The sequence below is a fragment of the Eublepharis macularius genome, chromosome 14 (assembly GCF_028583425.1).
Source record: "Eublepharis macularius isolate TG4126 chromosome 14, MPM_Emac_v1.0, whole genome shotgun sequence".
NCBI classification, from domain to species: domain Eukaryota; kingdom Metazoa; phylum Chordata; class Lepidosauria; order Squamata; family Eublepharidae; genus Eublepharis; species Eublepharis macularius.
Genome location: NC_072803.1, coordinates 5,110,517 through 5,130,138, shown reverse-complemented (window position 1 = coordinate 5,130,138; position 19,622 = coordinate 5,110,517). Strand labels below are relative to the sequence as shown.

General features: G+C 44.8%; 2 protein-coding genes across 5 annotated transcripts in view; both read right to left on the bottom strand.

Moving 5' to 3' along the window:
- The window catches only part of ALG9 (ALG9 alpha-1,2-mannosyltransferase), a 30,877-nt gene extending 23,187 nt beyond the window's left edge, over window positions 1-7,690 (bottom strand). For both annotated transcript variants that reach the window (XM_054997916.1, XM_054997917.1), the window contains exons 1-4: window positions 7,544-7,690; window positions 2,269-2,407; window positions 1,849-1,983; window positions 1,146-1,216 (exon numbers count right to left, since the gene is read on the bottom strand). In XM_054997916.1, the coding sequence (XP_054853891.1) occupies window positions 1,146-1,216; window positions 1,849-1,983; window positions 2,269-2,407; window positions 7,544-7,656 (458 nt within the window). In that variant the 5' untranslated portion in view covers window positions 7,657-7,690. The remainder of the gene's footprint in view (window positions 1-1,145; window positions 1,217-1,848; window positions 1,984-2,268; window positions 2,408-7,543) is intronic.
- A 5,242-nt stretch (window positions 7,691-12,932) lies between these two features.
- On the bottom strand, window positions 12,933-19,589 carry FDXACB1 (ferredoxin-fold anticodon binding domain containing 1). 3 transcript variants are annotated; one of them, XM_054997914.1, is made up of 6 exons: window positions 19,555-19,589; window positions 18,061-19,338; window positions 16,804-16,960; window positions 16,259-16,462; window positions 15,650-15,808; window positions 12,933-14,389 (listed from the first exon to the last, which is right to left on the bottom strand). In XM_054997914.1, exons 2-6 carry the CDS (start codon window positions 18,242-18,244, stop codon window positions 13,210-13,212), a joined length of 1,884 nt encoding a protein of 627 aa, XP_054853889.1. In that variant the 5' UTR covers window positions 18,245-19,338; window positions 19,555-19,589; the 3' UTR covers window positions 12,933-13,209. The 3 variants fall into 3 exon arrangements, with proteins under 3 accessions (XP_054853889.1, XP_054853890.1, XP_054853888.1); XM_054997915.1 differs by having other exon boundaries at window positions 18,061-18,254; window positions 19,555-19,562; XM_054997913.1 differs by lacking the exon at window positions 19,555-19,589 and having other exon boundaries at window positions 18,061-18,254; window positions 19,209-19,543.
- Between the last annotated feature and the right edge of the window lie 33 nt (window positions 19,590-19,622).

The window sequence follows — 19,622 nt, the reverse complement described above, 5'->3', positions numbered from 1 at the left end:
TTTGACCCACTTAGAGGAGTCACAACTCTTGGGTTGGAGACCCCCCCTTGGGCTGAAGACACCCCCCCCACCCCCACAAGTTAAAAGGCCACAAACAGCAGTTGTTGGGAAACCATCACTGGGCCTGAGACCCTTCAGAGCCTTTGCCAATCAGAGGAGACAGCTAGCTAGATGGATGTGGTATCAAGCATCTTCTTATGTTATAGCATCCACCACCACATCAGTCAAAGCAAGAAGAGCTAACAGGAGTGTAGCCTCTGGCCTGCCAATCTATGTAGGCACACTACCTAGCAAGGCTCTCTAAACTTCTCCATCACCCACTGTTCTTTAAAGCCTTATTCCTAGACTCCTAGGATCTTTCAGTATTCATGTCCTCACCGCTCCGCTTCATTTGACAGCCAACAGTGGAATGCTACGGGGAGCGGCAGGTGACAGTCAAGGGACTACGGCAACTCATCTAACAGTTTAACGCCGCTTTATATTCTAGGAAAGGCCACAAAATTGCTCCAGTTCTTAAGACTGCCTCATGCGTCACAGGGCGACAAGCTGGGTTTGGCATCCCCCCATTTCACTAACTGACCCCCAAACCACCAGGCAGCCAGTGCTGTACCCCAGCTCTCCTGCCTCAGATTCATAATTCATAGATCCAGAGGAGGTAGCCGTGTTAGTCTGTAGTAGCAAAATCAAAAAGAGTCCAGTAGCACCTTTAAGACTAACCAATTTATTGTAGCTTATGCTACAATAAAATTGTAGCACTGGCTTATGCTACAATAAAATTGGTTAGTCTTAAAGGTGCTACTGGACTCTTTTTGATAATTCATAGAAGAGCTGATCTTGGAAATATTCGTTTCAAACTCTTTGTTAGCACAGGGCCAACACTGTGAGAAAACATCTCCAATGGAAGTTATAACTTGGAAAAAAAGAAATAAATGCTTATGGGCTTTTTTATTTTTGATTTCTAGCTGAATCAGGGCTTTGAGATACCTTTAAAGAAGAAAATACATACACAGCAAAAACATTCCGAAGGTGCATGTATCTGTACACAACCCGGGTCATTCATTTACTGTGGCTTTGAACTGAAAAACGCGTCAGCACCCACGCTATGCACAGAACAGGTACAGAGAGGAAGCATTGTCTGTACTCACTTATAAAAGTAAAGTTCACAAACACAACTCAGGAAGGCCAAGAGGCAGCGGACAAAATAGAAGATGAGGACCTATAGGAAAAACAGAAAGCTTTCAGGAACAGCCATAGGCACCCGTCTCAACCCACCGGTCAGGCGTTCTAAAGCTAGAATTATCACATAAAAAACTTAAGTTACTTATGCGTAAGACTGCTTTCAAACACACACAGCTTTTGGAAGACCTTCACCATCAGCATTATCCTACTCAGTGGGCACACTGGCCTTAGTTTCATACTCATCATCACCACATGTCTATAGACAGGCTGTTGTTACACCCACGGAGTAGAAAGAAACTATGCCGAGGGTTTGATCCAAGCAGTTCCACTGTAACAGTCTCCTGTACCGACTGAAGGCAACGTGTTTAAAAAAGACATTACCAGAACCCACAATGGTAGATAAAGTAGACCGCGAGTCCCGAGGGCTGTAAACAAACAAGCAAAGCAGAGCACAACAGGAACCGCCCCAATTTGATCCTGGTTTTCAAATCTCCTGATTATTAAGCCAATAAAGAATTTCAGGGGCAGAGTCATGTTGAGGATTGGCCGTGTCAGAACCGCCAGTTAGAAGACTCAATTGGCCGGACTCCCTCCTGCAAAAGAGCCATTTTTCCTGTGTAAAGCAGGACAGAAAATTCCTTGCAGCAGAAGCCTGGGCAAGCATGTTACCTTGTTTGTTTGCAGAACTCTGGCATGGAAGAAGGCTGGCAGAGCGTGCAGCCACAGGTAAGCATAGGAGCGGATGGCGTAGACAGGAGAATATTCCCACGTCTGGAAGCCTTTGCCGTAGACGAGGTAGTGTGTCTAGAAGAGAACCCAATACAAACCGAAGTCAGAAGGGGGTATGCTTTAGCTTAATCTCCACACACACAGAATTAAGACTGGAAGGCTAAGTCAGTTACGGACCAAGTTTTGAGCTAGATTTGCAAAATCCTTACCAATGGCCAAGGAAGTAAGTGTCTGCAGGTCTGTGCCCACACATCTAATTATTCCCAAAACCATGCCCCAGCCCTAATCTAGGCTGGACTGAACATCTACCCATTCATAACCTCAACAGGATATTTTAGCCCGGGGAAGAAAGCCACTCACAGGTTCCCAGTAGTTAAACGTCTCATCACAGTCCGAGATGTTACTCAGCAAGGCAGCACAGAACCTGGCCGAGATCAGACACTTGAAAGCTGTAGATCCTTCGGGGGCCCAGACATGTCCTGCTTTGCTCCCAGACGCCCTGACAAAGAGTCAAAAGTCTCAGGGGTTAGCCCAGTTATTGTATAAGGTGAAAGAACAGAGATGAATAGGAGGGAGCTCAGGAAAACATTCAAGATTTTAAATGGGGCATTTCTGAAGTCCTCTGGAGTTGCTCATGAAACCCAACATGCACGTTACCTGTGGCTCCCCTTTGTGGGGCTGTATATTTACATTGTGTTCATGGTACATAAATCCGTAAATCCATATGAGACAGCTATGAACTTAAGAACTGCCACTGCTGTGCAACTGTAGACGGAAACCAGTGAATTTGTTTATCGTTATTTTTTTTAGAATATTTCTATGCAGCCTATTTAGAGTCTTGCAAGAGGCGGCTTACAATTATAAAATACATAAAAACGGTATAAAAAAACCAAGCCATCAGACAAAAGCAGCATAAAACAGATTATACAATTAAAAAGCAGATAAGATAAAACCACTAATTAAAAGCCTGGGTTAAAAGATGTGGTTTAGCCTGGCGCCTAAACGAAAGTAAAGTAGGTGCCAGGCGAGTCTGAAAGAGAAGGGCGTTCCAAAGGCGAGGTGTCACCACAGAAAATGCTCTGCAAATGCTGTTGTGAGCTGATGTGCATCAAACTGCCCTAACCAGACCCATACCAGAAGGCAAGAAACCTCCATAGGTTGCTACTTTTCTAACTGCCTTTTGCATGGCTCCTTCATGCAAAAGAGAAAATAAAAACAACCTCCGCTATTTTTAAAAGCATTTTTCCCATAGAGGCCAATTTGGTTCTTCTTTTGGGGGGCCTTTGAGGCAGTGTCACCCCTTCAGTTCAAGTAACTGTACATTATAAAATGCCAATGCTACCAACTGAAAGGCCTTGGAGAGGGTCTCCATTTCAGGAACTCCACCGAGAATCCCACGTGTGTCTGGGGATAACAAACACATATTCAATGAACTATTCCTCCGGATACCATCTGCATAAATAGGACCAACCAAATGAAATATAGCAGTGTGCAGGCTTTTGAGTTCTCCAGAATTCTTCATCAAGCTGGATGCTATTAAAAAAAATTAAAAATAGGAAAAAGAAGAAGCTTTAGAACAAGTTCTGGTATAGCCGGCCTTGCGCTTTCAATGTAAGTTGCACACACCTTGTTTTTCTATGAGCAAGAGGCAATCAAGTTCCACAGAAAACCAGGCTGGAGTGTGTGCATGCTCCTCACATCTTTGGGAGCCGTGTGTCTGTATTGTGGGACGGTGATGTTTATATGAGAATCCCACTCATCTGATAGTTCTTGGAGGGGGTTCTGTTTTGGCTACATTTAGGAGTGTATAATCTATGCACTTTGCATTTTAAATATTAGAAACTACCTTGCAAGTAGCTATTTAGTGAGAGGCAGACTATTTTAAAATGCGTTATTTTTTTAAAAACTCAAAAAGCGAATCATGTCCACAATGCACTAAAAAAATAAAAATACTGAAAGCCGCCTTATGAACTGCCATACTAAGAGTATACCCTTCACCATTTCTCATACGGAAACAGGAACGTGTCTGCAAAACTTCAACCTCTTAATACATTTCAGAGCTTATAGGTTGGGTCCAAGATCCTTATTCTGTATTCTGTATAACAGTCATACATGAGTTGTGGGTTCTCAGTTCCTGTCCACATTGTTCCCAGTTCAGATAACAACTGTAATGCACATGGAGAAAGGTCCGCACAACCTTCTCCCTTGCACCGTTTTCCCACCCCGAAATGATCCGGGAGGAGGATGCTATTTGGCCCTTTGGGCAAACCCTGATGGACACTTGTGGGTTTCCACAACAGGCCAAATAGCACCTCCCCCAACCATTACAGGTTGACGAAACAGTGCACTAGAGAATAGTAAAGCCTCTTTTCCACATGCATGGCACAACTGCAATCTGAATGAGGCACCAAGCACGTAGGAATTAAGGATAATCCTCAATTCCCATCTGTCTGCTCTGTTCAAAACTCAGGATCCTGGACCCAACCTGTGTATTCCAGAACATGTAAAGAGGCTCTTATCTTCACACACCAAGGATTACTTTCAAAATGCCTCTTCCCCTTCATTATCATACTGCATTTCACCTCCTGTCCACCAGAATCTTAACAAGAATCTGTCAACAAATATGGAAAACAAAACAACGGCCCACAGACTGGAAATGCTCAATCTACATTCCATTTCCAAAAAAGGGGATGCCAAAGAGTGCAGCAATTATCGGACTATTGCATTGATCTCCCATGCAAGCAAAGTGGTGCTCAAGATTCTACAGCAAAGACTCTTACCATTTATGGAACAAGCAATGCCAGATATTCAAGCTGGGTTCAGGAACGGAAGAGGCACGAGAGATCACATTGCAAATTTATGATGGCTAATGGAACGCACCAGGGTATTTCAGAAGAAAATCAGCCTGTGTTTTATTACAGCAAAGCTTTTGATTGCGTGGATCACGAAAAGCTATGGATAGTGTTAAAAGAAATGGGGGTGCCACAACATCTGATTGTTTTGATGTGCAACCTGTACTCTGGACAAGAGGCTACTGTTAGGACAGAATATGGGGAAACAGAATAGTTTCTAATTGGCAAAGGTGTCAGACAAGGATGCATATTATCTCCCTACCTGTTCAATCTCTATGCAGAGCATATAATAAGAAAAGCTGGATTAGATCTAGAAAAAGCTGGAATGAAAATTGGTGGAAGGAAAATTAACAATCTGAGATATGCAGATGACATCATGTTACTGGCAGAAAATAGTGAAGATTTGAAACAACTACTAATGAAGGTTAAAGGAGAAAGTGTCAAAGCAGGATTACATCTGAACATCAAGAAGACAAAAGTAATGACTACTGAGGAGTTACACAATTTTAAAGCTGACAATGAGGAAATTGAAATTGTCCAAGAGTTTCCATTCCTTGGCTCAATCATCAGTGGGACTGCAATGAAGAAATCAGAAGAAGATTGAGACTTGGAAGAGCAGCTGTGAGGGAGCTAGAGAAGATCCTTAAAGATAAAGATGTCTCTCTGGGAACCAAGATCAAGATAAACCAAACTATTGCCATGTATGGATGTGAAAGTTGGACAGTAAAGAAAGCTGACAGGAAGAAAATGGATTCATTTGAAATGTGGTGCTGGAGAAGAGTTTTGCGGATACCATGGACAGCCAAAAAGACGAAGTGGGTACGAGATCAAATCAAGCCTGAATTCTCCCTAGAAGCTAAAATGACAAAACTGACTGAGGCTATCGTACTTTGGTCACATTATGAGAAGACAAGATTCTCTGGAAAAGTCAATAATGCTAGGAAAAGTAGAAGGCAATAGAAAAAGAGGAAGACCTAAAACGAGATGGCTTGACTCAACAAAAGACGCCGAATCCTCCAGTTTTCAGGATCTGAGCAAGTCTGTTAAGGAAGGGACATTTTGGAGGTCTTTCATTCATAGGGTCGCCATAGCTCGGAGGCGACTTGACAGCACATAACACACCCACAACTTTGATAGGTTTACTCTGCAGTTACTCTTATTCATAATCCACAAACATGCTGCAGTATGTTTGAAAAGTTTGTAAAAACGTAACTCTTCTGCGCTGAGTTGTCAACAGTTTCAAATACACCTCAGCAGCTGCAGGTGAAATGGCAAGCTGCACACTGCCTGGTGACTTAATGAAACAGTGCAGTATAGTGGTTAGAGTGTTGGACTACAATTTGAGAGATTCATGTTCAAATTTCTGCTCTGGTATGGAAGTTTGCTGGGTGGCTTTAGGCCAATCATACACATTCATGCCCTAACCTACCTCAAAGGGGCATGAGGATAGAAGAAAGGAGAATGACGCAAACTGCTTCGGGGCCCCATTTTAGAGAAAGGCAGGGTATGAATGAAGTAAAATTAAAGGATGGTTGTGGCCTCTCTCCCTATATCCCTTCACGGCAGGTTCGCTCATCTGAACAGGGTCTCCTGCAGGTGCCACCCTGCACATGGGCAAAATCAACAGCCGCCTGTGCTGCACATTCTCTATGGTGGGCCCTACCCTATGGAACGGCCTGCCTGAGTTGCCCAGGACAGCCCACGCTCTCCTGGCTTTCCAAAAACGATGCAAAACTGAATTATTCAACAGGGCTTTTTACACAGATAGGAGTGCTATGTTGTAGGGAGGAGGTCTCAAAGAGATGTTTCAGTAATGAATCGGGGCCACAGACTTCACCGTTATGTTGGCTTATGCACTATCTGTTGCTTTAAGTATGTGCTCCTATATACTATCTGTGCTTCAAGTATGACCCTGCTGGGAAGTTCTTTGTTGTTTAATGTCAGTCCTAGAATTGCTTATGCTCTGTTTCAGCATTTCTTCAACTCTGTATTGGATTCTGGATTCTTGCTAATACTATGTCTTTGTAATCCGCCTTGAGTCTCAGTGAGAAAGGTGGTCTATAAATGACATAGAATCATAGAGTTGGAAGGGGACACACAGACCATCTAGTCCAACCCCCTGCCCCCCTGCCCAGTGCAGGATCAGCCTAAAGCATCTCTGACATACCTACGTACATATGTACATACATAAATAAAATAAAATTCATCCATGGTAGGGCACATCTGACCACAAGTGATGTGCATAAAGCACATCATAAAGTCGGAAAGCAAATGTGATCCATCTACCTTCCTTCATAGCCTTGAGTCTCCATGAGAAAGGCAGACTATAAATGACGTAAAATATATTTGCTGTCTTATACCCAAAATGGTATTACTGTGCCACCATAAAACAGGGCACAAAAACATACAAACACTAAAATTAGTTGATTTAGCCCCTTTAGGGTCGCCGACCTCCAGTTGGGGTCTGGAGATCGCCTTGAATTGACTACAGAAATCAGTTCCCCTGTACGGCATTAGACCCCACCGAGGTCCCTCCCCACCACAAATCCTGCCCTCCCCAGGCTCCACCCCCCAAATCTCCAGTGCTGTCCCGACCGTGGGTTGGCAACCCTGTCCTTTCCTCACAAACACCATCGAAAAGAAACTTTAGCCCGCCCCAGCCCAGCCACGCCCTCGTATTCCTCAGGGGTGGTCCCTCCTTCAGCCCCCATTCGCCTCAGGCGACCCTCGCCCACAGGGCCCCCCATTCCTCCTCAATCCCCCCTCCCTCACCCGCCACCTACTCGGCTTTGGCCTCCTCGGCGGCCGGCGGGGGCGCCTCCTCTCGCTGCCGGGGGGCTGCCGCAGCGTCGCCGCCGCCCCCTCGAGGCCGCTGCCGGGCCCCCTTGGCCGCCATGCCGAGTGTGGGCAGGAATCCAGCCGGCCGGCCCAGTTCCTCCCCTGCAGGCCGGCGAGCCACGTCAGAGCTTGAAGCGAGCAGCCGCCATGATGAGTTTGGGCGGAGGTCAGCGCATGCGCTATGGGGCTGCCCGGACCGGCCGCCCAGTTGCCAAAGAGGCTCTTGCGTGCAAAGGGCTGGGGCGGCTGCTTTGACCGGCGGGGGCCACCGCTGCTGAGGCCCCGCTGGCTTAGGAGACGGGCCCGGCTGGCCTGAGCAAACGGTGCAAAGGTGCAAAAAAGGAAGTGAGGGGAATTGTGGATGAAAGAGAAACATTTTAAAAATGTATTTATTTACATTTTTTATAGATCAAGATGGGTAGCCGTGTTAGGCTGTCTGTAGCAGGGGAAAAGAGCAAGCGTGTAGCACCCGGTCCGCCAGGATCTTGCATCATTTCGGGGGGCCTGCAAGAGGGAGATGCTCTGCCAGGCTTAGGGCTGAGGCCAGTGTCAGTACCATCATTGAGCCTCCCACCATCCTCCGGTATTCGAGTACAACCCGTCTGTCTGTCCACCTCCTCTTTGTATGCTGGCGGCAGGAATGTGTAGCCAACCATCTGAGGTTTTTGTATAGATATGATTTTAATTGCTGTATTTTATTGTAAAATTTGTTATGCAATTGTATTTTATGACCGTTGCACCCCATCCTGAGCCCACTTGTGGGGAGGGCAGGTTAAACACCGAATAAACTAAACTAAATGATAAGACTATCAAAATTTGGGGTAGGGTATGAGCTTTCATGGTATCTGAAGAACTGAGCTGTGACTCTCAAAAGCTCATACCCTACCCCAAATTTTGACTCTTGCTCTTTTGTTCATTTTTTTAATAGTCCACCTTCCTCACTGAAACTCAGGGTGGGTTGCCCAGCATAATTCAATGCAGCCAATAGCTGGTGCATTCAAGGGAATAGGGTATAGACTGCAGGAATTTGAAACAAGCGGAAATCGCATACAGGGCTGAAACAATGCTGAACAAAAGAAAAGCAATCCCTGTCTTAACTCCTTGCATGGAATGTAAACTACAGAATTTCCAGGGTGACCCCTGCCTACTCAGCCTAACCTACCTTACAGGGTTGTGAGGATAAAGAGGAGGAGAAGGAATCCATATATGTTGACCTGAGATCCTTGGAGGAAAGGTCAGAGGAAAAAACGCCCCCGATTTCTCTAGCCCACCTGAGAATGATGTTCTTTGCAGTCATTTAGTTCCTGTTCTGGACGACGGGGGAGGTGAAGACAGGCTCTGAGTAAAGGGCGTTCAGCACATGGTCAGTGGTACTCCTTTTTTCATACAGCTGAAGGACAAGGAAATGATGAACGCAAACCCCAATACTGATCTCACTCTTCTTGTTCCCTGCCTTCTTCCTCCCAGGCAAATTGCCCACGGCAGACAGATGGGATAAACTAAACATAGTATACCTCTCCTACCTGATGCATTTGTTTATCACTGCTGACATGAAGGGAGAGACAAAGACACAAGGAATGAAGGAACCAGGGAAGGGGGAGAAGGTATAGAGCCGGGCAGATGAGAAGATGGAAGGGATTGGGGCAGAATCCTGTCAGTTCCAGAGCCTTGATGGAGCTTCCCTTTTACTATCCTTTGCAAAACAACAGAGAGGAACTGTTTTTGCACATATCGCTACAAGTAGAAGGACTAGAAACTTGTTTTAACATGAGTTAGGAATTTGGGGGCAGGTGGGCTGAAATTCAGAAGTGTGTGTGTGTTATGTGCCAGCAAGTTGCCTCCGACCTATGGTGACCCTATGAATGAAAGACCTCCAAAACATCCTATCATTAACAGACTTGCTCAGATTTTGCAAACGAGGACGTGGCTGCTTTTATTGAATCAAGCCATCTTGTTTGAGATCTTTCTCTTTTCCTACTGCCTTCTACTTTTCTTAGCATTAAGAGAATCTTGTCTTCTCATAATGTGACCAAAGTACGATAGCCTCAGTCAAGTTTTGTCATTTTAGCTTCTAGGGAGAACTCAGGCTTGATTTGATCTAGTATCCACTTATTTGTCTTTTTGGCCATCCATGGTATCTGCAAAACTCTTCTCCAGCACCACATTTCAAATGAATCAATTTTCTTCCTTTCAAGCTTTCTTCACTGTCCAACTTTCACATCCATATATCATAATGGGGTATACCGTTGTTTGGATTATCTTGATCTTGGTCCCTAGAGAAGACTAAGATCAGAGAGAGAGAGAATTTGGAAGTAGTATTAATTTATCAGATTTCTTACCCGCCCTCCCTGCAAGTGGGCTCAGGGTGGGTTACAACAACAACGACATTACAATAATATTAAAATAAAAATACCCAATAATAAGAGCAAAACAAATCAGTATAGAAGTTAAAAACCACACACCCAAGAGGCAGCACCTGATGTTAACAGACAACACATCCCGCTCAATAATCGTGGTAAGGTAGGCAACGTATGCTTTGCATGTAGAAGGTCCCAGATTCAACGCTCAGCATCTCCCGTTAAAAAGATCAGGTAACAGGTGATACGAAAGGCCTCTGCCTAAGAGCCAATAACAGAGTAGCCAGTACTGACCTTGATAGACCAAGGGTCTGCCTCAGTACAAAACAGATTCATAAGCAGCCGCAAGCCTGTTGGATTTGGAGTATTTGAATGACCTTCAGTCCCCTGCACCAAGGCAGGATCCTGCATACTCACAGAGCGCTAAGTGATTGGCAGTCAGTGGAGGCTACAGCATACCACGTGCCTGGATCATTCCCACCAACACAAGAGAAAAATGGACCTTTTCATGTGTTTGATTTTCTAGTGCTTGCCTAAATGATCCATACAGTGTGAAAAGGTGCCCAACTAAGAACAGCTATAGTGGAACAACTTGCTGTACATGCATCTTGCCAGCCTGTGCTCGCTAGAGAAAGGACAGGATAAAAATGTAATATATAGGCTCACTAGCAAATACGTAATTGCGCACCAGGCTTACGCAAGGTCATGCGGTATTACAAATACAATGCTTGGAATGGGCTGAAATGAGAGGAGGTTTCATTCAAGCTTTATGCCTGTCCGAACTGATTAATTAGCTGGTCAAGGACTGGTTGGCATCAGACCCACGTAACGCCGGCCCTTTCTCCTCTTCCAGTTGCGGCTGGAGCTGTTCTACGAAGGCTCAGGATTCTGCAACAGTTCCTTTCTCGCTTGAGTCCAAGGAACAACTGCTATAATCCTCTCTAAAAATAAAGCACAGCGCACGCTGACTTGGGCATCTGTGACGCTGGCAGCTATAAATGGTTCTGGGTTTCGTGTCACATTCTTTTCCACTGGGCCACCTACAGGTGTAGAGAGTGTGGAGAACCACTTATAGTTGAGCAAATGATTGGTGGGAGCTTTCTGCCATTCAGGACAAGCAAAACATGGCTCGGAAAAGCAAGTGGGCAATTTCTTCTCTTCCCCCCCATCACTGCAGCCTCCCCCCTCCTCATCTTGTGGCTTTTTGTTCCCATGACTCCAGGAGTCATCTTTCTGGAGGATGAAAGGGACTGCTGAGGGGAGGGGAGCAGTGCCATCGTGGCCAAGTCATTCAGATCACCACTCTCCCGTGAATGTCACAGGGTTACCCTTGGGCCAGTCACACTCTTTCAGCTTAATCTACTTCACAGGGTTGTTGTGAGGATAAAACGGAGGAAGACAGAAAGATCTGCACTGAGCTGCCCTGAGCCCGCTTGCGAGGAGGGCAGGCTATAAATCAAATCAACAAATAAATAAATGCCTTGAGCTCCTAGGAAGGGCAGGATAGAAACACGCTAAATAAATCAAGAGCGTAGGTGTGAAAGCGGCTCCTGGCCTTGACGCCCAGAGAACCAACAGAATATGACCACCTGGCCCTGCCTGTAAATCACTGTGTGATGTAGGGAAATCATGGCTGGAAGACAGTGCTGCACTAGGCGGATGTCATGTCTGTGCCCCGTCCACGCTATTATTTGATGCTGACCTGTTGTTCTGAACCAATGTTTCATGCTATAACTTGATGTCATATTGCCAGAGCCGTAACTGCTTTGCTTTCACAGGCTAATTGAAGCTGTAGGTGTCTTATCTAACGGCTTTGGAAGCTCTCAGTGCTTCTGACCTTGTACGCTGCTCGCTCCCATGAATTACTATGTTTCAACTTTGATCTCCTGCTTTCTCAGTGTCTAGACTTGATCGTAGAAATATGTGAGACGGTTCTCAGGACGGGTTCGCGCCAAAAATCCTGTTTTACTGATGGGAGGAGGGAAAGGAGTAAATGTGTTCGTTAAAGAGGAATGGTTTTCCTACATGCTGTCAACCTGTTCTTACTGCTTAGTTGCTTACCTTGCTTCTGAGTAATTCTATGGACATGTGTGTGGAAATGATCTGATTCCTGAATAAAACCTTTAACCAAGAGCTTGGATTCTTGCTGTGATGGTACAGGGGGTCTATCTGCCATAGCCTGCCACCCATAGCCTGACAGCAGATCATTGTTCAGATGGAACATGGCAATTTCTACTGACTAAACCAGTTCAGTCCTTGAATTCAGGTCAGAGATTCCAGGTGGTGCAGAACACTGCAGCTAAGTTATTATCAGGAAACAGGAGCAACTTGCACGTTACCCCTATTCTGCAGTCACTCCATCGGTTACCTATCAGTTAGTGGGCTCAGTTCAAGGAACTGGCTACCACAAAGCTCTTCGTGGCCTTGGTCCGGCCTCTCTCCCTATACTCCATCACGGCAGCTTCGCTCATCTGAACAGGCAGGTGCCACCTTGCACGTGGGCAAAATCAACAGCTGCCTGGACACGTGCATTCTCTGTGATGGTCCCCGCCTTATGGAATGTTCTGTCTGAAGAGGTCAGGAAAGTTTCCGTTCTCCTGGCATTCCGCAAACAATGCAAAACAGAATTACTTAAGAGGGCTTTTTTACTTCGAGACGAGGGCTGTACTATAAGCAAGTGGTCTGAGAAGGATGCAGCAATAGAGAGAGAGGGATCATAGACTTTACTGCTATGTGCAATCTGTAGTAGTGCTCTCCTGCTGAGTAGTTCTGTGTTGTTTAATTGCTGTATTTGCTTATGCTCTGTTTCAGCATTTCTTCAACTCTGTAATGGATTTCTGCTGTTTTAAATCTTCGCAAATTTGCATGTACATATCCTATTACATTGTTGTTTGAAATGTATTTGAAACTGACTGTACTGACTCATACCCTGTAATCTGCTTTGAGTCTCAGTGAGAAAGTTGGACTATAAATAACATTATTAATAATAATACATCTTTAAAAGAAGCTGCTACTGAAACTGGGGCAGAGACAAGCGAGCATTACACAGTCTTATTTACTTTCAGCAACAGAGACGAAAAGTATATGTACACCCCACTGAAGCCTACCCAGCCTTTATAAAAGGCTTATGTTTGATCTAATGTAATACCCAGCATCAAAGACCTCTCCCACGCAAGATTCATCTGTCCTGGAGTGCCTCTGAATTACAAGCACCGGCTAAACCTGTCCATGGAGATGAAAGCAATGATAAGGAGCTATCTAAGAGTCACATGCAGGGAACGCTGAATCTCTTTCCGGAGCTTCATCTGCATCGCAGCAGCTTGCTGGCGAGCCAGCCCTTTGTCACAAGACTGGTAAGTGAGCCGATAACAGAGGCTGGTTTGCGCCGTGTCTGGGTGCTGGAACCTGTCAAGCAGTTGGACGGACACAACCGAGTCACAAGACGTACGTCTGACAATGGCATGAAGCTGGGTTTCATTAAATCTTTCCAGTTCTGGAACCCAAAAGCTGAGGTCGTGCACGTAGGAGGGTGGATAGAGGGAAAAGCTCTTGAAGCTGTCTACATTTCCTCCCGAAAACTGTTTAAGGAAGCGCTCATCAGAGGTCCAGAGCATTCGCCAGTCACATATGCCACACACATGCATGGCTAGAAGATCGAGGTTCAATGAAGCATACACAGTTCGCAGATCAGTGCTTGCTGACTGCCAGGGAACTGTGCCGATCGTCCCCACACAACCGTCTTTTGGCTTGGGATCCGAAGTATCAAGCCTGGAAGTGGTTAAGTATTGCAGTTTATGGAGCTGCATTTCAGAAGTCACAAATGCACTGAGTCCTGCTGCTGCATCTGGCTCATCTGTTGTGCAACCCAACTTAAAACCTGCATCCTGGAGCCAAGGGTTTAATGTTCCTGTAAGGCTTTCCACAAGAAGTTGCATGTGTGTATCTTCCAAGCCGCTATTAACCACACAGATAAAGAGTGCCTCGTGATAAACGGGCAGAGCACAAGGTGAGATCTTGCATTTCCTAAAGACGGGTCCGCTGAGCGCCAGCAATGTCTCAGGAGGACACTCTGTTTGTTGTAATACTGTGGGAAGAGAAACCAGAAGCGAAGGTCTCAGATAATACTGTCCCAAGAGCCAGTCCTGGTTTCTCAAGTGGTTACCTTGATCTGTGTCATCCCAGCCAGGAAACGCAGAAGGAAAAGTCTCTGTATCCCTTACAGTTTTCTTCACTGCTGACTTAGGGTTTGGATTTCCTTCAGAGACAGGAACCATCCAAAGGGCGTCCAGGGAGAAAGAAGAATTGCAGCGATCTTGGAACACCAAAGAATGGGAACAGTTCACCTTCAGAATGGGGAAACGTTTGCCAAGTCCATCAATGAGTTTCTCATTTACTGTTCTCACAGGATGGTCCGAATTCATATCCAGAAAATCCCTATTTAAATAGTAAAGTGAGAAAACATTGTTACTCGTAAGGCCATTCAATAACAATTCACAGCACCAAATGTGGGCAAAGCATTTTACAAGCCACAGCCCATTCAGCATCACTTTTATTCCATTTACTCATGAGGAGACCTTCTAGCAGCAAAGACGCATGCTGCGAAGCAGGCTGCTGAGCTATGTATGCCTCCTGTCATGCAGGGGCCCTGCCAGGAGTGGCAACCAGTCTGTCTTCCTCAATAATGACTAGTCCAAGGTTACTTATCCCCTAAGCCCCAACATTTACGTCAGAGCATCTTTAAATATATTTACAAACTTTAGATTATTTATTTACATTATTTATAGTCTCGACTCATGGTGGATTATGCCGATTAGAATTAACCTGCAAACCTAAACATGCCAATTTCAAAGTAAAACCCATTGAAACCAACAGATCTTACATCCAATCTGTCTGTGATCAAGTTTTACATCTTAGAATGTACCATGATAGGTATATGTTAAGACTTCTTAATTTCCACTTAGGACCACTGTCATCAACTGAGGGGCTACGCAGTGCATCAGGGGTCCCCAGCCTTTGGAATTAATTAAATTAATTTAATTTAATTTATTGTATTTATATTCCGCCCTCCCCGCTTTCGCAGGCTCAGGGCGGATAACAGAATACAAATATACACATCATTAAAAACACCTTAAAAAACACAATCATCTCATCTACATCTATTGCATATAAATAATTTTTTTTAAAAATTAAAAGCAGCACGTAGCAAAAGTTTAGCGTATCACACAGCGGTGTTACCAGAGCAAATCCATACCATAATAATAAGTGTGGCAGCAGCATCTGCGTTCACATGGGGGAATAGTTTAAACGCCCCCCTCCATGGGGGGAGGGGGCACCGCCCAGCGTCAGCCATATGCCTGGCAGAATAGCTCCGTCTTACAGGCCTGGCAAAAAGCAAGCATTCTGACACAGGGTGGTGGGAGCAACAAAATGGTTGCCACAGGAAGTGGAGCCCACCACAAAATGTCAGGGAATGATGTCATGGTAACTCTTCCAACATTTAAGGCAGAAGCTCTGTTTAACAGGATGCCCTTTAATCTGCATAGCAAATCAGAAGCCCTGCTGGGCACAAGCCCCATCTGGCCCTGCCCCCTTTCTAACAACACTTGGTGGGCACCATGACATCCACAGGCTACCAGGTTGGGGACCCCGCTGTACACGATTAAATTCACAAGAGTCAGAAACCCAGCTACAAACCTGTTAATCTTATCTTGAAATATCTCCGGAACCAAGAAGGAAACCAGCTTGCCTTCCAGTTCTGCTTGACAGATCAGAGGTCTAGGAACTGGAAGTGGCAACCTCCGTGTGAAAATATGATTCAAAGCTCCTTCCACACAGAAAGATTTATCCTGACTCCTAAATATAAATAAGGCAAGAGTATTTTGAGGTAAACGATGTGCCATTTTAATTAGCACAAACAATAGAAAGAAACTTAAAATTACACAGAGAGAGAGAGAAACCATAAGTGTTAAATGTGAGAAGTTTGCTCAACTACAAAGCAGGATTCTCCAGTTTTTTGCTATCACCTTCCCATTTACCCAAATTTACATAGGACTTAGTTGGAGGTAGAGAAACTGTGGTATGTATAAAATACAGATTCTATTACCAGATACTCCATATATAGAAAATAGTAACAGATGGAAGAACATCATACGCATTTCTCAGATTTAGTAGCACGAATACAGTTTCTTCAAAACAAAAAGCATTTTAAGAGGCAGGAGCAGATAATAAAACCTTAGTTACTATGGCAACACCTAAAAGGACATCTGGAGGCCCATCGACTGCTATGCAGTATCTGTGGCTTACCTGTAGCCTGTACATTTATATCCAGAAGCATCCCTGGTGTTAAATGGATGAACGTCGTTCAGAATGAATCCCGCCTCTGCTGCCATAGCAACAACTTGCCAGCTGTTGTGCCACTCCCTCATTGGCTGGTCTGCAGGGGTACCACCCTGCCCTCTACAAAGTGCCACATGGACTTCTCCCTTCTCTGCTAGAACATCTGCACAGCTGGAACAAAACAGTCAAGTGAGAAATAGGATTCTCTTGTGGCTAATGCAGCAGTTCACTGGATTCTTGGTCTGCTCCTAAGAATCCTTTGCACAGTGCTGCTCTCCATGGTGTGAAGAATATAACAGGAGGTCCCCACTCAAGACAAGGCAGCTTTCAGGTTCCATCCTGTGATATTTCCCCTCCTTCCTTGAAACCCACAAGCATGCTTCCCTTGACAATCCTGAGTATCTCCTTTGAGCACAGATCTGAATAATGGTCAACTAAACAGGCTCACACACAAACACACACACACCCATAACAGAACAAGAGGGTGCTAAATTAGTTTACTTGGTCCTTACCTACAGAAAAACCTGGCAAGAAGCTCTTTGTTCTTTTTCACTCCCACTTTTCTCCCACGATGGGGAAAATTGAAATAAATGCAATCAAACTCTCCCTCTGCTGGCAAAAAGCGCTCCTTCAGTTTTGTGCAATCAACACAGAAATGAACTTCTGCCCCTGAACACAGAAGAGGAAAAGGTGAGTTGCTTAAAAATAGTAAGAATTCCTCCAAGCACAACACATTTTCATAGACACTTGAACAGCATCAAGATAGGGATGCTGGCCTTGCAACGATGAGAAATGAAAGCAAATCCACAACCTTTTAGGATTAGAGGAAGAATCCCAGAGTTCCCTGCCTCAGAGTTGAATCTTCCTTCCCCCAAGTAACTTGTGCTTTCCAGACTGGCATGGTAGGAATAATAAACATCCTGTAAGGCAAGTTATCCCAATGATTTAAGGAAGCAAATCACGTCATGCGAAGGAGTTGCAAGAAAGCCCAGGTAAGGTGGCCAGGTCACAATCTAGGGATTCTTTCTAGATCTTTATATGTCTAAGCAAAGGTGAGACAGAAACAGGAGGCAACGAATCAGGGGCTTTTCACACACAGGTTCCTCTGTCCTCTCATCTAACCATTATATTTTTAACCACCTTTCCTCTGGGTGACGTACAAAGGGCTCCTCCCCCATTTTATCCTCACAACAACCTTGTGAGGTAGGTTAACAGGAGACACTGACCAAAGTTAACCCAACAAGTTTCATGACTGAGTAGGATTGGAACCATAATCAAAGTCCAGCATGCTAAAATAGCAATATAAGTTTTCCGTAAATATCAGAATCTCAAAACTTTCCAGAGAATTATCTAATGCTCCAAACAGAATGTGCTCTGATTCCGGGTGTTCATTTTGCCTTTGATTTAGTAAATAAATCTTTTTAAATACCTTGTTAATTTTATGTTTCCAAAGCCACACATGCTTTAACTGAAATATGTGTTAGAAAAAAAGACAAATCAAGTGTGGTTTAGATGTTATATTCAAACAAAGTCAAAGCTTTATGCGGAAATTATCTTTATTGAAAATATACTTGAAACATCTAGCCACAATCTCACCTGCTATGGGACAAAATTGAGGTTCAACTTGCTGTAGCCGACAGTTTTTACAAGCGTATATGGGATCACTCTGCTATAACCTAGCAAGACTTTCCTCAACTGGCCCTGGAGGAAATGGCTTTCCAAACCCAGCAATCAGAAATTACATATTAAGCAAGGGGACGGGTATTTACCTCTGTCCCTCAGATACTGTATGTTGGTTTTAGCAAGTGCTTGTCTGGAAATGACATCTTCAGTCTCATAGCAGGTAGCGACAATGTGAGTTTCATCACCCTTCACTTTGCACAAACTAGCAGAGAAGGAAAAGTTTCCTTCTCCAACAAAGAGAAGGCGCTTCTGAGGATGCAAGGACCTCATGGTGGCGGAGCTTTAAGGAAGGAGGAAAAGAATGGTAAGTGTGTTTCATAGGGTATTCCAAACCTTCCACAGTTACAGACACACTGGAAAGCTTTCGGGGATTTCCAGGCCATCTGAGCAGCAATGTTACCATCTTTCAAGAGAAACCTCTCTGCCCCTTTCTTCATTCTCTCTCACTGGAAACACAAAATAGAAAAGCCAAAGCGGGTACAGCATCATTTATAGCTGAAACAGCTATAATTCAGCCTTCTGTTTTGTTTTGCTGCAATGGACTAACATTGCTACCCCACTGGGAATATTATCTACATCTAGCAGTGTACAAAGCTGGCCACATACTGCCCATTTAGCTCAGTATTTTCTGCTCTGACTCGTAGCAATTCTACAGGGTCTGAGGCATACAAAAGTCTTTATTAACACATGTGGGCTGATACACTTTAACTTACGATAGAACCTCTGGTTGACTGCATATAGCCTGCTGAGCCAGGCCATTCTCTTATTTCACCGTTGGAAAGGAAGACTCGTTTGAATGGGCCATTTTAAACAGTTCAGTAAAGCCCAAATTGAATATTCTCATGTTAAAGCAGCACAGTCTGGCAAGGAAATAAATAGCTAGAATGCATTATCAGAAACGCACACAAATCCTCCTCATGCAGAGAGCATAAAAACAGTCTGCAGGTGCTAGGGTTGCCAGCTCCCAGAAGGGAAATTCCTGGAGACAGGGGTCGGGGGGTGGGGGAGGTGGCATCTAAAAAGGCAGAGTCTGGACAGACTTCAGCAGGGTACAACATCAAAGAGTCCCTCCTTCAAAGCAGCCATTTTCTCCAGGGGACCTGATCTCTGTGGCCTAGAGATCAGTTGTAATTCCAGAGCCCACCTGGCAGCAGGTATTTATATTCCCCCCACCCCTATTAGTGCAACATCAATAATTTATTTATGTCATTTATAGTCCACCTTTCTCACTTACAGTCAAGGATTACACAGTGTGAGATGAGTGCAGTCAGTATCAAGGACATTTCCATAAACAACGCCATAGGCAGTCATACTGGCTGAACTTCTTGGGAGCACCAATATGGCGCCTTTCAGTGCAGGGGCAGCTGAAGGGTTAAAAATAAAAGTCAAGGAGAAGGAAACCCTTGCAACTTCTCCCCTTTCCTGCCTTTTTAGGGCCCCATATAATGCCTCGGAGAAGGACAACCGTCTTCATTATCATTAATTATCATTATCAGTATCTAATACTAATATTATTAGTATCTGCCCCAGAGGGAGGGAGGGAAAGCTTATGCAGAGCGACCTCCCTCCTGTAACCTTACCCCGAAGCCTGCAGCGCAGCGCCTGTGCGTCACTTCCGCCAACGACCGGCCTTGCTTCCGGCGCACTC